The sequence below is a fragment of the Centruroides sculpturatus genome, unplaced genomic scaffold (assembly GCF_000671375.1).
Source record: "Centruroides sculpturatus isolate CEXI.00-Female unplaced genomic scaffold, Cexi_2.0 scaffold41, whole genome shotgun sequence".
NCBI lineage: Eukaryota > Metazoa > Arthropoda > Arachnida > Scorpiones > Buthidae > Centruroides > Centruroides sculpturatus.
The window spans coordinates 1085332-1099130 of NW_019384983.1; the positions used below are offsets into that span (position 1 = coordinate 1085332).

Here is a 13799-nt window from a genome sequence, read left to right on the forward strand (position 1 = left end):
CTTGCAGTAATGACGAATCGGTCTTGCTTACCGAACCAGTTTTAATTTTTACGAAAAACCAAAACAGAGCTCTTAAAAGAACCGAAAAAATTCATTCTTTCAAAACTCTTTTCGATACTATTTAATGGTAAAATTTTGTGTCGGCTCAAATTAAAATACACGGGAAATCTGCAAATTAATTAATAAACTGCACTTAGAACTTTCCTGAATTCTCTAAAAAATTGGAATCCCCACATTGTGTCGATGTCACAATAAATAATTGCTCGTTTTTCGTTATTTTTTCATACGTTTTGGATCCTGAATAATCTGCATCTCTGGTGGAGGTTACAGGAGAAAGCAGGTTAGAGTTAAAAGTACTGGCAATTTCGACTTAGACTGTTTTATGGAAAACCCTATGTACTGTGTCCCACGACATTTTGACAGCTTCGAGTTAACGCAGTGACTTAGCCAAGTTTTTCTGTATTGCTACAATACAAACTGACATTACATAGGTTTCTTTTCAAAGTATTTTTATTTTAATAATAAATTTATTTAATTTACATGGCATTTTTATCTTTTAAGACGTGGTGATATAATTCAACATATGTTTGCAATGCTAATTGAAGGTTATTCTTCTTCTTAGCATCAAATTCAATATAATTCTGAAAAAGGATTAGTTGAAATTTCACTTTTAAAAAGTTTTTATATTTTAATGACATAGCAGGTTTATAATTACCTGTATATAATTTATATAATCATCTTCAGGGAATTTTTCCAAGCGAGGATGGATAATGTAATAAAGCTTAATTATTTCGACTGCATCTTCTAATCTAAATTTATTCATAACTGATGTGAAACAAATGTTTAAATTTAAAATTTTTAAAAAATTTAATCTACACTAACCTATTTTTCTGTATTAAAAATAGTAAAAGATTATCAATTTGTTTATTCATAGCAAAATAAAACACCATGGGACCAAAGTGTCGGGTGGACCTTAGATCGTCGTACTTTTTCATCTCGTCAATATGCCTGTATGTTGTTTGAGTTACCTAATATAATTCATAAATTTTAGAAACGTATAGATAATCTTAAATATTTTAACATTAAAATATCATACCCTTATATAAATAGGATCATCTGGATCACATTGAAGACAGGCACGATCCAAAACAAATTCATATTCTTGTCTGTCCAGAACTTTCTATACACATAATAATAATAATAAAATAATTTATAATTGAATTATATATTTATAAAGAAACTGTAATATCAGTGCTCCTTCACATAAAACTTATTTTCATTTGAAAAATTGCTATTACAGATAATAACAGAGTTAAATTGCTATTATGTCAATGTTAACACAGATTTATGCCTTTGAGATTTACTGAATATATGTATTATATCTGAAAAAGATTTAATACTGTTTAAAAAACTCCACCATACCTTTAAAATGCAGTCTATTTTGCACACTTATCAAACGTTTTCGGTCAGATTCACAGACCTTCTTCAGGATCGAACGATCAGATTTCAAATTTGCAAAACGGAAATTCCAAAATGAACGTTCTATAATCTTCTCAAATTGCGCATGCTCATTATTATAATTTTAATGTCGCCGCTTTCCATGCCGATGCAATATTTTGTTTGATTCACGGAAATTTATATTTTGCCCTTTTTCTTTGCACTTGTAAATGTGCCAGGCTTCTGCATACTTTAGATGTCTTCTATTTTCCACTTTTTGTATGACATCTGCCTTGCTCCATTTGATTTCGATCTCTGTTGGATCTGCGATCGCATAATTAGCCAAAGCCGTGATTGGTTGTTTAAATCTTACATTCTTTTCGTGCTCCTTCAATCTTTCATTTAACGATCTTTTAGTGGCTCCTATATAATATATCTCCTTATTCAGCCTCTTATCATACAACGGTATTCTGTATACACCTGGAATCAGCCTCCTGTCAACGGGTGTTTTGTCATTTCTTAGCATTTGGAATATTGTCGTGTTTCTCTTGTACGCTATTTTCTTGTTGCTTTCTATTCCTATTTTTCTGTAAATGTTACTTAACTGAGCCCTGTATTCCATTACGGTGAACTCCTTTTTCTCTCTTTTATCTTTTATTTTTATTGCCTTCTTTTACGTCGCAAAGCTAGCAAGAGATGTAGGACTTAAGGAGAATAAAATAAAAGCCTTAATACGAGCAGAAAAAGAAGGCAATAAAAATAAAAGATAAAAGAGAGAAAAAGGAGTTCACCGTAATGGAATACAGGGCTCAGTTAAGTAACATTTACAGAAAAATAGGAATAGAAAGCAACAAGAAAATAGCGTACAAGAGAAACACGACAATATTCCAAATGCTAAGAAATGACAAAACACCCGTTGACAGGAGGCTGATTCCAGGTGTATACAGAATACCGTTGTATGATAAGAGGCTGAATAAGGAGATATATTATATAGGAGCCACTAAAAGATCGTTAAATGAAAGATTGAAGGAGCACGAAAAGAATGTAAGATTTAAACAACCAATCACGGCTTTGGCTAATTATGCGATCGCAGATCCAACAGAGATCGAAATCAAATGGAGCAAGGCAGATGTCATACAAAAAGTGGAAAATAGAAGACATCTAAAGTATGCAGAAGCCTGGCACATTTACAAGTGCAAAGAAAAAGGGCAAAATATAAATTTCCGTGAATCAAACAAAATATTGCATCGGCATGGAAAGCGGCGACATTAAAATTATAATAATGAGCATGCGCAATTTGAGAAGATTATAGAACGTTCATTTTGGAACTTCCGTTTTGCAAATTTGAAATCTGATCGTTCGATCCTGAAGAAGGTCTGTGAATCTGACCGAAAACGTTTGATAAGTGTGCAAAATAGACTGCATTTTAAAGATATGGTGGAGTTTTTTAAATAGTAATGCAGTTAGAGATATAATGATTTAATACTGTATTTTAATATGATGAACAAATGCATAAAAAAAAATTACAAAATTTATAAAATCAAACATTAAAAGCATAAGAATAAAGAATATATAGATTCAATAATGATTAAGTTTTCAGTTTATTGCATTGACACATGGTAATTATAAATTATAGAGCACAAATGTGTTGAGTTGTATGGTGTAAATACTTGAAAACTTAAAATCAAACATTTACAAATAGTATCTTACATAAATCATTTTTATAGTTTATATATATACATATTGGAGTGTCAACAGAATGCCCTATCACTTTCATTAAAAAAGCTTTTGTTATACTGTACTGTACTTTAATCAAATTAGTTTGGTTTTATTCCTTAAATACTTTGGTTTTTAGCCCTAAACCTCAATGGTTTTCACATATATATTGAATAATAATCCTTTGAACTGAGATGCAATCTCAGTACAAAGGATTGCATTAAATTTAATTTAACTATTAATGCTTAAGTTATTAATTTTTGCATAACATTGTGGCTTTAATTTTTCATCATAATGGCAAGGAAATTCTTATTATTTAAAATGTATTAAAAATCAAGTATACAACAGAATATACAACTATTAGCCAAGCAGTGAAAGATCAGATATGATTAAGCCTGAGTTGGATGAAATAAAAAGGATGGGAAGAGACATGTGGCTACCTTCTTGCGAGTTGAAACATAGATTTGATCTCTTTCAGTGTTTTGTTTTTACATTTCTAAAATGTTTTTATATCATCTTTATCATAATTTTATTATTTTATTACTTTTTAAAATTTTATTACTTACTCTTAATTCTAATGTTACTCACATGTTAAATCACATGTCTGCCTTCATCCTTTTTATCTGACATAAACCCTTCCGGAATCTATGTCAGATAAAGGATGAAAGCAGACTCATTTACTTTTTTGCTGCATAGACTTTAATATATATAAAGTATATTATATGAAATGTCATATATTATATACATATACAGTATTCATAAAATAACATGTAAAACTGTAAGTATATATACTGTACAGTACATACACAGGTTTATGGTTGAGACGTGTTTGTCAAGCCAGTTTTCCTTTCAAAGATGAAGTTTTACAGTTTGACATGTTAGACTTGTCTATAGTCAATGCAGAGTATGTTTAATGAAAAAGCTATCATTTCCACTATTCAGTGGTATACATTGTTCTTTATTTTCATGTTTTGTAAAATGACTGCATGCAGAAAGTTATCAGTTGTCAAAGCTTTAGATTTAATAAATGATAACCTCAGGACAGAAATAGTTACAATGTTAAAAACCAAAAAATAAATAAATAAATAAATTATATTTAAGCTCTGTTGATGTAAACAAAATTATGAACTCTGACAATTCATAATTTTGAGAAGTGCTTTGAACTCTTTCAACAAGAATTAGTTATTATTTGAATCATCCCTAAAAACATGTGACAGCCCCAAAATAAATGCCAAAAATAGAAAAAGACATTTTATTCTAATTTTTTATACACTTTTTTAAAATGATTATTCTATCATGCTTTTCAAAAACTCATTATTACTCTACAGGTATATCTTGCCTTACATCAGTAATTGGTTCCAGGAAAGGCGACTTAAGTCAAAAAACGATATAAATTGAATTTACTTGTCTCCAAATTCACTTGTCACTAGGCTAAACCACAAATAACATAACCATCCCCAGTTCTGTATTTTATTTATAAATGCATTTTTAATAATGTATGGTTAATTCTCATTAACCATCTATTTTATACTTACAAACAAATAAATTTTAGTTTTTAATATAGTACAGAAAAAAGTAATCTAAATTTACAAATTCATGTATATACAGTACATACTTGTAAATGTGCATGTTTACAATTTGGCGATGTTTTCAGTACATCGCGGACTCTTTATTTGTGAATGTGGTTTGCTCTAAGACATTATAAAATAAGATGATTTTGTAAGGTTAAATAACAAATACAGTTATTAAAATTATCTTGCAACAGTAAAAAATAAACTAATTTATGTTAAATTTACCAATATCGAGTGGTGCTGACAATGGCACTAAACGGAACACATTGGAGCTACCATGGAGCTACCAATATTGAGCACTTAAAAGACCACTAAATAAGATGACAACACAGAAAAACAGACGTTTTCATGTTTCGTTCTCTAGGATTAATGATGATTATATTAACATATTAACATTAACATAAATCTATACATTACATTACTGTAAATGTATAGATTTTAATATGATTTTATGTACTTTAACGCTTTTATAGTGATATTACAACTTCAATATTTGTGGCAGATGGACATAAAGTCGAATAAAATGACTTAAACTTGATTTTTATTTTTCCATACATTTTTTGACAAACAACATATAATCGAGAACGACGTAACTCGAGGTATACCTGTATATGTTATTTTGTGTTATTTTGTACTAAATTATTAACTTGTTAAATATTATCTACTAAATATTAAATACTAATTTTTGTTTCCATTACTCCCTTGTAACAAACTAAGGTTCATATAATAAAATATTGATTGATTGAAAATGATTATTCCAGTGGCATGCCATCCATACAAGCTGTGGAAGTGCCACTTCCCTTGTATTTTCTAAAATATAAATGCATATTGTGCAATTATTTTCATACTTTAACATACTTAAAATTAATATTTTATTATAACTGCATTATGTATTTTATTACAAATTTCTATACTACATGTGAAAAAAAAAATGATAAGATTGCTATTCTATATTCAAATATAAATTCATATATGCATATTCTCAATGGAAGCACCATATTGTCAAATATGGGGCAGCTTCCACGGCGAAATATTTGAATGGTATAAAGCAGCCAGATACTACACATTTGCACATGTGTTTTACAGAGTGCCAACCTCACATGGTTTAACTCATGGATGCTACACACCAAAATGTTGTATAACACTTCCAATGATTCTATCCAGGGCCAGCATAGCTTCCATATCATCAAATGTCACTGCACACCACTGGATTATTCTGTTAATTGTTTCATCTTAATAAAACTCAAAGTATCAAATCTGAAAATATCATGATGAATATAATTCTTTATCATAATTTTTTGAAAATAGAAAAAAAAAACCCCAGTCTGCATGGGCACTTGCAAGAGCTTATCTCCCAGTCAGAAAGTACAGTAGAGCGTTGATTTTCCGAATCAATTGGGGACTGGGGTTGTCCGGATAACTGATATTTCGGATAACTGATTTACGTACGAAAAAATAGTTTAATGTAACCGATGTCGAAATATTTCTCCATTGTGTGTCGCTTTGCATTGAATTTTCGTCGATGTTAAGCCTAACAAAGACTATTGTATCGTTAAAAATTATTTTTTTATTTTGTACAAACAAAATAAATATATTGAAAAATATAAAAATAATAAAAAATTATACTTCAGATGTTGATTTAGTATGAAAAACGTAAAATATTTGAGTAGCCCAAGACGTAGCCAAAGATTGAAGTGCCACAGCACTGGCGAAAATTTAAATTTGCCGACTGGAATTCTTTCGGATGATTGATGTTTCGGATGATTGACTTTCGGAAAATCGACGCTCTACTGTATTAAAAATGAATGATTTATAATATTTTCTCCTTGTATAAATATGTGGGGGCCGAGGGGGAAAGAGAAATTTCAAAAAACTCAACAAATGATATGTGATATATATCATCATTGTCTCCCTTGCCGTCTGAACTGCGAGCGGTAACAATCAACAACATGTGGAAGCAGTGGAAGCAGTTGAGTCAGAGATAGATGCCTTGTTTACAACAACACAACCTGTTTATTAAACACGAAAGAAGCTTACAAGATTTCCGTGATCTTGGAAGTTCTGCGGCGGCTGTGGTCTCTGGGTCTTCCTCTCCTTTCCAAGATAGTCCCATTTTAAAGGAGTGTCCCATGTTTGCAAATGAACAATTCCATCACGTCTCGACAACTCTAGACAGCGCGGTTGACTTCTGTTGATGGGCAGTTATTGATCCGAGGTCGGGAGATGGAAATGAAGATGAGTGCAAGACACACACACAATAGATCTGTCACTTGGAACTTTTGGGAGAAGAAGCCATCGCGTCCTTGAATGTCCGGGGTTTTATCCATTTTCCTCCGCTTCCCCTTTCCGATTGGTCTCTCCTTGTCACCTTATGACAATTCAAAACCTTTCGGGAGAGCGGGAGAGGTAAAAATCGAAGTTTAATTCAATCTCCAACCGGAAATGGTCAACGGACTTACATTCTTCTATTGTTTAAAAGTTAGCGTCGCATTTTCATATAAAAAAATCTATTTCTAACTACTATATTTTTTCTTTAAAACAAAATTATTTTAACGCAAATTTTACTGAGGGTTCGGACCTGTCCAGAGCCTCACAAATATTTGAAAAAATTAATGGTATTTTTATTAATAAAAAATTTTTGACAAAGGATATAATTTTAAATGATTAAAGCATAAAGGTGAAAAAAAAAGAAAAATAAACTTTCAATAAATTTCTAAGATTAATAAATAGAAAATACAAACTATTAAGTCATTAAAATCATTATAAAGAAGAAAACTACAAAAAATCTATGTCAACTAACATCACAGGAGTGTGTTTATAGTACTGCAACATTCCATTAAAATCAAAGCAATCAGTTTTGTTACTTTAACGTAGAAATAAATATAATAAAGCCAATTGCATGATTTCAATTAGAATTTCTTTAGTTATCTAATTTTACCTAAGATAGTTGACTAACATTCTCTGAAAAAACTACAAGGGCATATGCCTTGGTCCCCAAATATCCTTGAGCAGCACCGATATTCTCAAACTCCTGAAACATCAATGTATTAAAATACCTGTAAATGTTCCTCTTCAAACATTTTTGGCATTTCTAAAGTACGCTCAGGTACAGGAAAATAAATCTGATTCATCCAATGTCTCTCTTCCCATGAAGAATGGCAAAGTTTTCCATCTGGATGTCTTGTAACTATGATTCTTTTCTGAATAGAAATATGGCATAAAAGCTAATTAGATATTTTAAATTAATATTGTATTTGATAAAAAACTTTCTGAACATACCCTATCTGATATTCCGTAAGTGATATCAGTAAAAACATATTTACAGTCAGTATAGCCTTGAATTTCAGGATCATATGAAATGACAGTTGTAATAGGCTCTCTCTCTTTCATGACTGGTGGCATTTGAAGTTTTTCTTTAGCTCTTTTTTTCGCATCATCCATTAACTGGAAAGAATAGTTGTGAAATCATAAGACAAATTTAATATTTGATATAGGTGATGATAATATTGGACAATAAATTATTTTTATATTATAAAATATAATACAGATTATATATGATTATACATATAATTTTAACCAGCTACAGCATTATAAAAATCTTACTTTAATGAAAAATATCAAAAGTTATTTATGTTGTTATAATTAAAAAGATAAATTCTCTGCTAAATAGGATTTCTCATTTCTCAGTCTTTTGCTTATCCCAGGATTTCAAGAAAAAGTGATCTATGTCCTGGAATTTACTGGAATCCTCAATCACAAAATACAATTTAAAAAATTTGGAATTTCTTAAAAATAAAATATCCTGGAAAGGAATGATATAATTATTTCCCATTTTTTAAAGTAATTTAATAAGTTCTGCAACTTCAATGATAGGAAAAGAAAATATAATACTGCTGTGTAAAATATGTATTAAAAAATTACTTCTGGAAATTACATGGAAATTTCCATAAATAAAAAACTGTTTGAATTTTTTTCATATTTCAAAACCATGTTGTATCTTTATATTAGTTTTTCAAAACCGCAATGCAGCGTAATAATCAACACTTGGCATAACTCATTCATTTATTTCAGTTTTTGTTTGAATTTTCATTGAAAACCGATTAAAAAAAACCAAACAAACCAGAAAAGCCTTGGAGTGGGTTCAAAGTCCTGCTTCAGACCAATTTTCTTCCAGAAAGTCTAAATTAAAATTAGCATAAGATGGCTTAACTGCCTACCTCTAGACAAATTAATTTGTATCTAATCATTTAATTGGCCTTATTATAACCTGATAAAATTTGGCAGTTTGTTTCACTTTAATTAATAATCTGGTTTATGGAGTTGTTTATATACTTGCACAATTTGCACAAGATGGCATAATGCAGTTACTGGAACTACTGAGCATAATGTCAAATTAAGACAGTATCAGCACAATTATGCAAGATATTACAGATTCTGATAAGTAAAGAATTTTTACAGTCCTGCAACAAATATATATTTTGATTATTTACAATCTGTGTTGGGCTGTAACAAGCAAAAATTAAAAAAAAAAATTAATAATAATAATAATAAGCAAGCTTAATATTAATAAATACAAATGTAGTCTGACAATTTATGAGTTAATTATACTTTCTATTAGCAAAATTTCCCCAACTTAACACAAAATAAGTAAAAACAAAATTTTTAAGTAATCTGCAGGATTTCCCAGGAATCATATTTTTAATTTAATTTAAAACATATGCTCTCCACCTGAAAATAATAGTGGCTTGCCTCTGTACATCATACTTTTTCTTTAGCTATAAAATTGTACAGGTCATCTATTAACTACTTTCAATAGAAAAGTTTTGAATTGAAATAATGTGACTTGTAGTTTGCATTGGAGTTTCTATACAGTTAATTGGGGCCTCCTGCCCCAAATGCTTCCATATCAGGTCTCAGATTTCATCTATCTAATGCCATTTTCAAGTTTATGGAAAGACAGACAGGCTGATAACAGTGGGAATTTATATGTCTATAATTTTTTCAAATTGCAGCCCAATAAAAGAATTTAAATTATAGACATTGAGAAAAGACCAATTTACATGCTATCGGATAACAAGTTATAAAGTTGGTTTCTTTTGTTGTTAATGCAATAATAAATAGAAAGAAATCATTATTTTTATTTCTTTAAAAATAATGAAGATTTTGTCAGCTGATTTCACACCATTGTAACTATCAGAGTAAATATACAGTTTTAAAAGAATATCTGGGAAGCAAAAAGTATTGTATGTTCAAAATTTAGTGATGTTGAAAAAATTCTTGAATTGAGTCAAATATTGGATTCAGTTAAATTTATTTTATGTTTAATATAAAATATTATCAAGTATCAATAATTAGAAATGTAATACTGCTTGGAAAATTAATGGAAATGGCTTCTTTAACAACACACAGATGTAATACTTGTACACCATTTGAAAAAAAGAAAGATGGAATTGAATCCACAACTCTTACCTTAAGTTTGATGTTCACTTTTGATGGACATGCTTAAAAAATTTGCGTTAAAATTAAAGTTTTTCCTAGAATTTAATTTATTTATTCATTAAGAACATTGTTATCATATTGAACCTTGTACTGATTAGGAAAAAACAATTTAAAATATTTCTTTTATAATATTATTTAGTACACAAAGCATATCATGACATTAATGAAGTACAAATAGAAATATCTTTACATTACTATTAATATAAATTCAAGTAAGAAATACTTTTGAATTTTTTCCATTTTACTTTATTGTAAAAAAAAAGGAAAAGATTCAAATAAAACAGAATAATATAATGCATCTATAAAAAAATTATAAAAAGATGTATTTCCACTTATTAAGTCAGCACTTAAATCTAATCAAAACTAATCTAACTAAATGTTTAAAAATAGTTGTTAGTTAACTCTTTCAAAATAAAATCAGCCAAAAACAAATATTAACATATAAACATGGTCGATGTGTTAATATCCAATGCATCCAAATATGGTACTATTTACCTGTATTTACAAATATGTATGTAAATAGTACTATATTTACAAACAGTTTTTTGACTAAATTATGTAAGATATAAAATACAAAAATTACATTCATTTCATAATTAAAGATACTGTATATATAACCAAATTATAACTTACATCTTGTAGTTGTTTGTCTGTTAAAAACTGATATCTTGGTGTCGATAAAGGACATTTATGAGGGCGAAAAATCTTTGCCATATCTAAACCGGTTACTTTCTCCAAGATACTTTGAACTCTTTGATCCAAAAATAATTGTTCAATATTGATATTCTGTTCTTCCTTTGCACCTAGAAAATGATATGAAATGCAACTGAATTTGTAGATTTTAAGTCTCTTGAAAATGTAATAAATTATTCATGTATCTGCAATACAGTATGTTACACTCTCATACTAAGATACTAGTTTTTTTTTTTTACAAATAAATATAGTCATAATTTATTATAAAAAAATTATACTTCGAAAACAAAGATACATGTCACTTAGTGTTTATCACCCTTTATTTAAATTGCACAAGAAAACATTAATATATCAAGTTATTATTCATTTTTTATTTTATTCAAATTATTACTGTAAAAACTTTTCTGCCTATAACCATTTTTTTTAATACATTTTTCCTTGAAATTTAAGCAATAATGGCATTAACATTGTTCTTAATATTGCTGAACATTTTAATTGAGTCATTTACAACAAAATGGCTGTTTCCAAAGCTAAAGTTGTAAATGTTGTTAGTGTAGTTGCATCTAAAATGTTTTCTCAGATAACTTCACATGGCACTTATTTGTGTCATTTCACATTTAATCCTTAATTTGTACATTTGAATGAATTTAAAAATATCAATATTGCTGGATGCAGTTTTCTTCACGACGCCAACTAACTCTTTCCACTGTAAATTTTGTTAGAGTTTTATTTAAAATATCAAAAGCAAAGCATGTACACTGCAAAAAAATCTATGACTACCTCATTAATAATGATTTAATATGTTTAACTTTATGAGCATGCCCTTGGATTATGAAATACAAATATATATAATAAATTATAAACTCAAAATAAAAATGACATCATTACATATCACATAACTTCAAGCTTTCAAATACAGTGACCAGAAAAAGAAGTAATCCATGGCACAATTTAAGTTCTCAAACATGAATTTAGTTTTGTTTTGGAATCTAAAAGCATCTCTGTAATTACAGCCAAATGAATGCCAATTATATTGGGTTACATTACCGCTATTAATAATTATCAGTAGTGGTAATATAACCTGATTTAATTCAGTAATCATTTGGCTTTAATATAATCATTGGGCTTTGAGATGTTTATATATGCATCACTATAATTTATTTCTGATAGTTTTTCTTTCAAACAAATTAGTTTGTGAGAAATTATAATTTTATAAATTGTTGAATGGATATCAATGATGAAAAAAATGAGAGAATTTTTTGATATCAATGGTATTGACTATTTCAGTAATTCTGAAGAAAGTGAAGTTCACATATCTGAATTCTGTAATGAATCAAATGAAGAATTATCTACTGATGTTAGTGACAAAAAATTGTCACTAATACCAGTAAGAGCTTATTCTTCACATATTTTCCTTCAAAATTAATTACATATCAAATATCAATGATAAAAAAATTGATACTTTTTTGGACAGTCAACCTGAAAAAAAAAAAAAAGACTGAGAAAGGGAAGACTTAACATACGACAGAAGTTGGTGACAGGTAAACCTGTAACTAAACTGAATACTTTATCAGAAAATCTAATTGGATCAACTTAATACCTTGTTATCTCACAGTCTTTAATTAAAATGATCCATCTTGAAAGATTACCAATGTGACCCAATACTCTGCATCCATCTCAGTTATGCTCAAATAAACAAAAAAATCAGCTGTAACCATTATTGGAAAGGAATGAGTCATCACATCCAACTATATATACGGACCTGTGATAGTGTAAACATTGAGAACATCCTCCCAAGTGCCAAAGAAATAGTACCAAATCTATTACTCGTGGAGTCCTTCAACAGCATCCTCATTAACAGTTGTCAGCATCAATCTTCCAGACTGATTCCAAATATCATCTTTGGGCAGTAACTGGATAACTGTTGTTATCAACTACATGAGTTACTACATCACCACTCACCTGCTGTCATGGCATGAAATTTAAACAAGTGTAAATATTTCAATGATGAATGAAATTTGATTCTGGAGTTTTCCTGTGTGTCTTTGAACCAACAATTCGTTGTTTGTTCTTCATGTCAATTTTATTATTCCTTTTTTTTAAGTTAATTTTAGTTCATTCTATTTCATTTCTGTCTAATGCCTGTGTTCTGTAAATAATGTTTTACATCTGAACCAATCACTTTTCTTGTCCTGGCTCTGTAAGCAGCCAAGATGTGCAATTTCTTGTGGCTGTTTTATGTTAAGCCATAATGTATCCTGATGTTTTTTCCACTTATTGAGTTCTTTTGATCTTTGAGCTACCCATTTATATATATAAAATACAGTAAAAATAATTGACCAAAAGCAACTTCTACCCTACAATTAATGCAATACTACAGAAGAACGAATTAAATCTTAAATTCAAATTTAAGAGTAATTTTTGATAAAATCCCACCTTCAGAACTTTGGACAGTACTGCATAAATTTGCTTTAAATCGTTCTTTCCACGTTTGATTCACAAGTCTTCTAAATAAAAGGAATCGAAAGCCTAATGTCGATTTCAAACAAAACTCCATGCTCTTACTTTTCTAAACATCCAATGCGACCTCTAGCGAATGAAAATGCCAAAACATACATTTAAAAATATCAATCAATTTAATAATATATTAAAATCAATTTTATTTGTCGTTAAAATTAAAAAAAAATCAGATTATTTATAAAAAGTAAATAAATTTAATAAAATAATTTTTTATTTACATAGAATTACTTATATTTTCATTACTTTTGTAATTTTATCAGTTTAATATCAAATAAAAAATGTTTAATTTTCAATATCATAAAAGTTCTTGTTGTATTGAAAAATTGTTGAAAATAATATCTCAAATACAACAGTAGAGATAAC

General features: G+C 28.8%; 1 protein-coding gene across 2 annotated transcripts; it reads right to left on the reverse strand.

Moving 5' to 3' along the window:
- Window positions 1-498: 498 nt before the first annotated feature.
- Window positions 499-13513, reverse strand: LOC111632865 (28S ribosomal protein S22, mitochondrial-like). Of its 2 annotated transcripts, none has more exons than XM_023377392.1 (8): window positions 13353-13513; window positions 10857-11026; window positions 8004-8168; window positions 7781-7924; window positions 1097-1180; window positions 883-1028; window positions 716-809; window positions 499-641 (listed from the first exon to the last, which is right to left on the reverse strand). In XM_023377392.1, exons 1-8 carry the CDS (start codon window positions 13471-13473, stop codon window positions 537-539), a joined length of 1029 nt encoding a protein of 342 aa, XP_023233160.1. In that variant the 5' UTR covers window positions 13474-13513; the 3' UTR covers window positions 499-536. The 2 variants fall into 2 exon arrangements, with proteins under 2 accessions (XP_023233160.1, XP_023233159.1); XM_023377391.1 differs by having other exon boundaries at window positions 7781-7948.
- Window positions 13514-13799: the final 286 nt, after the last annotated feature.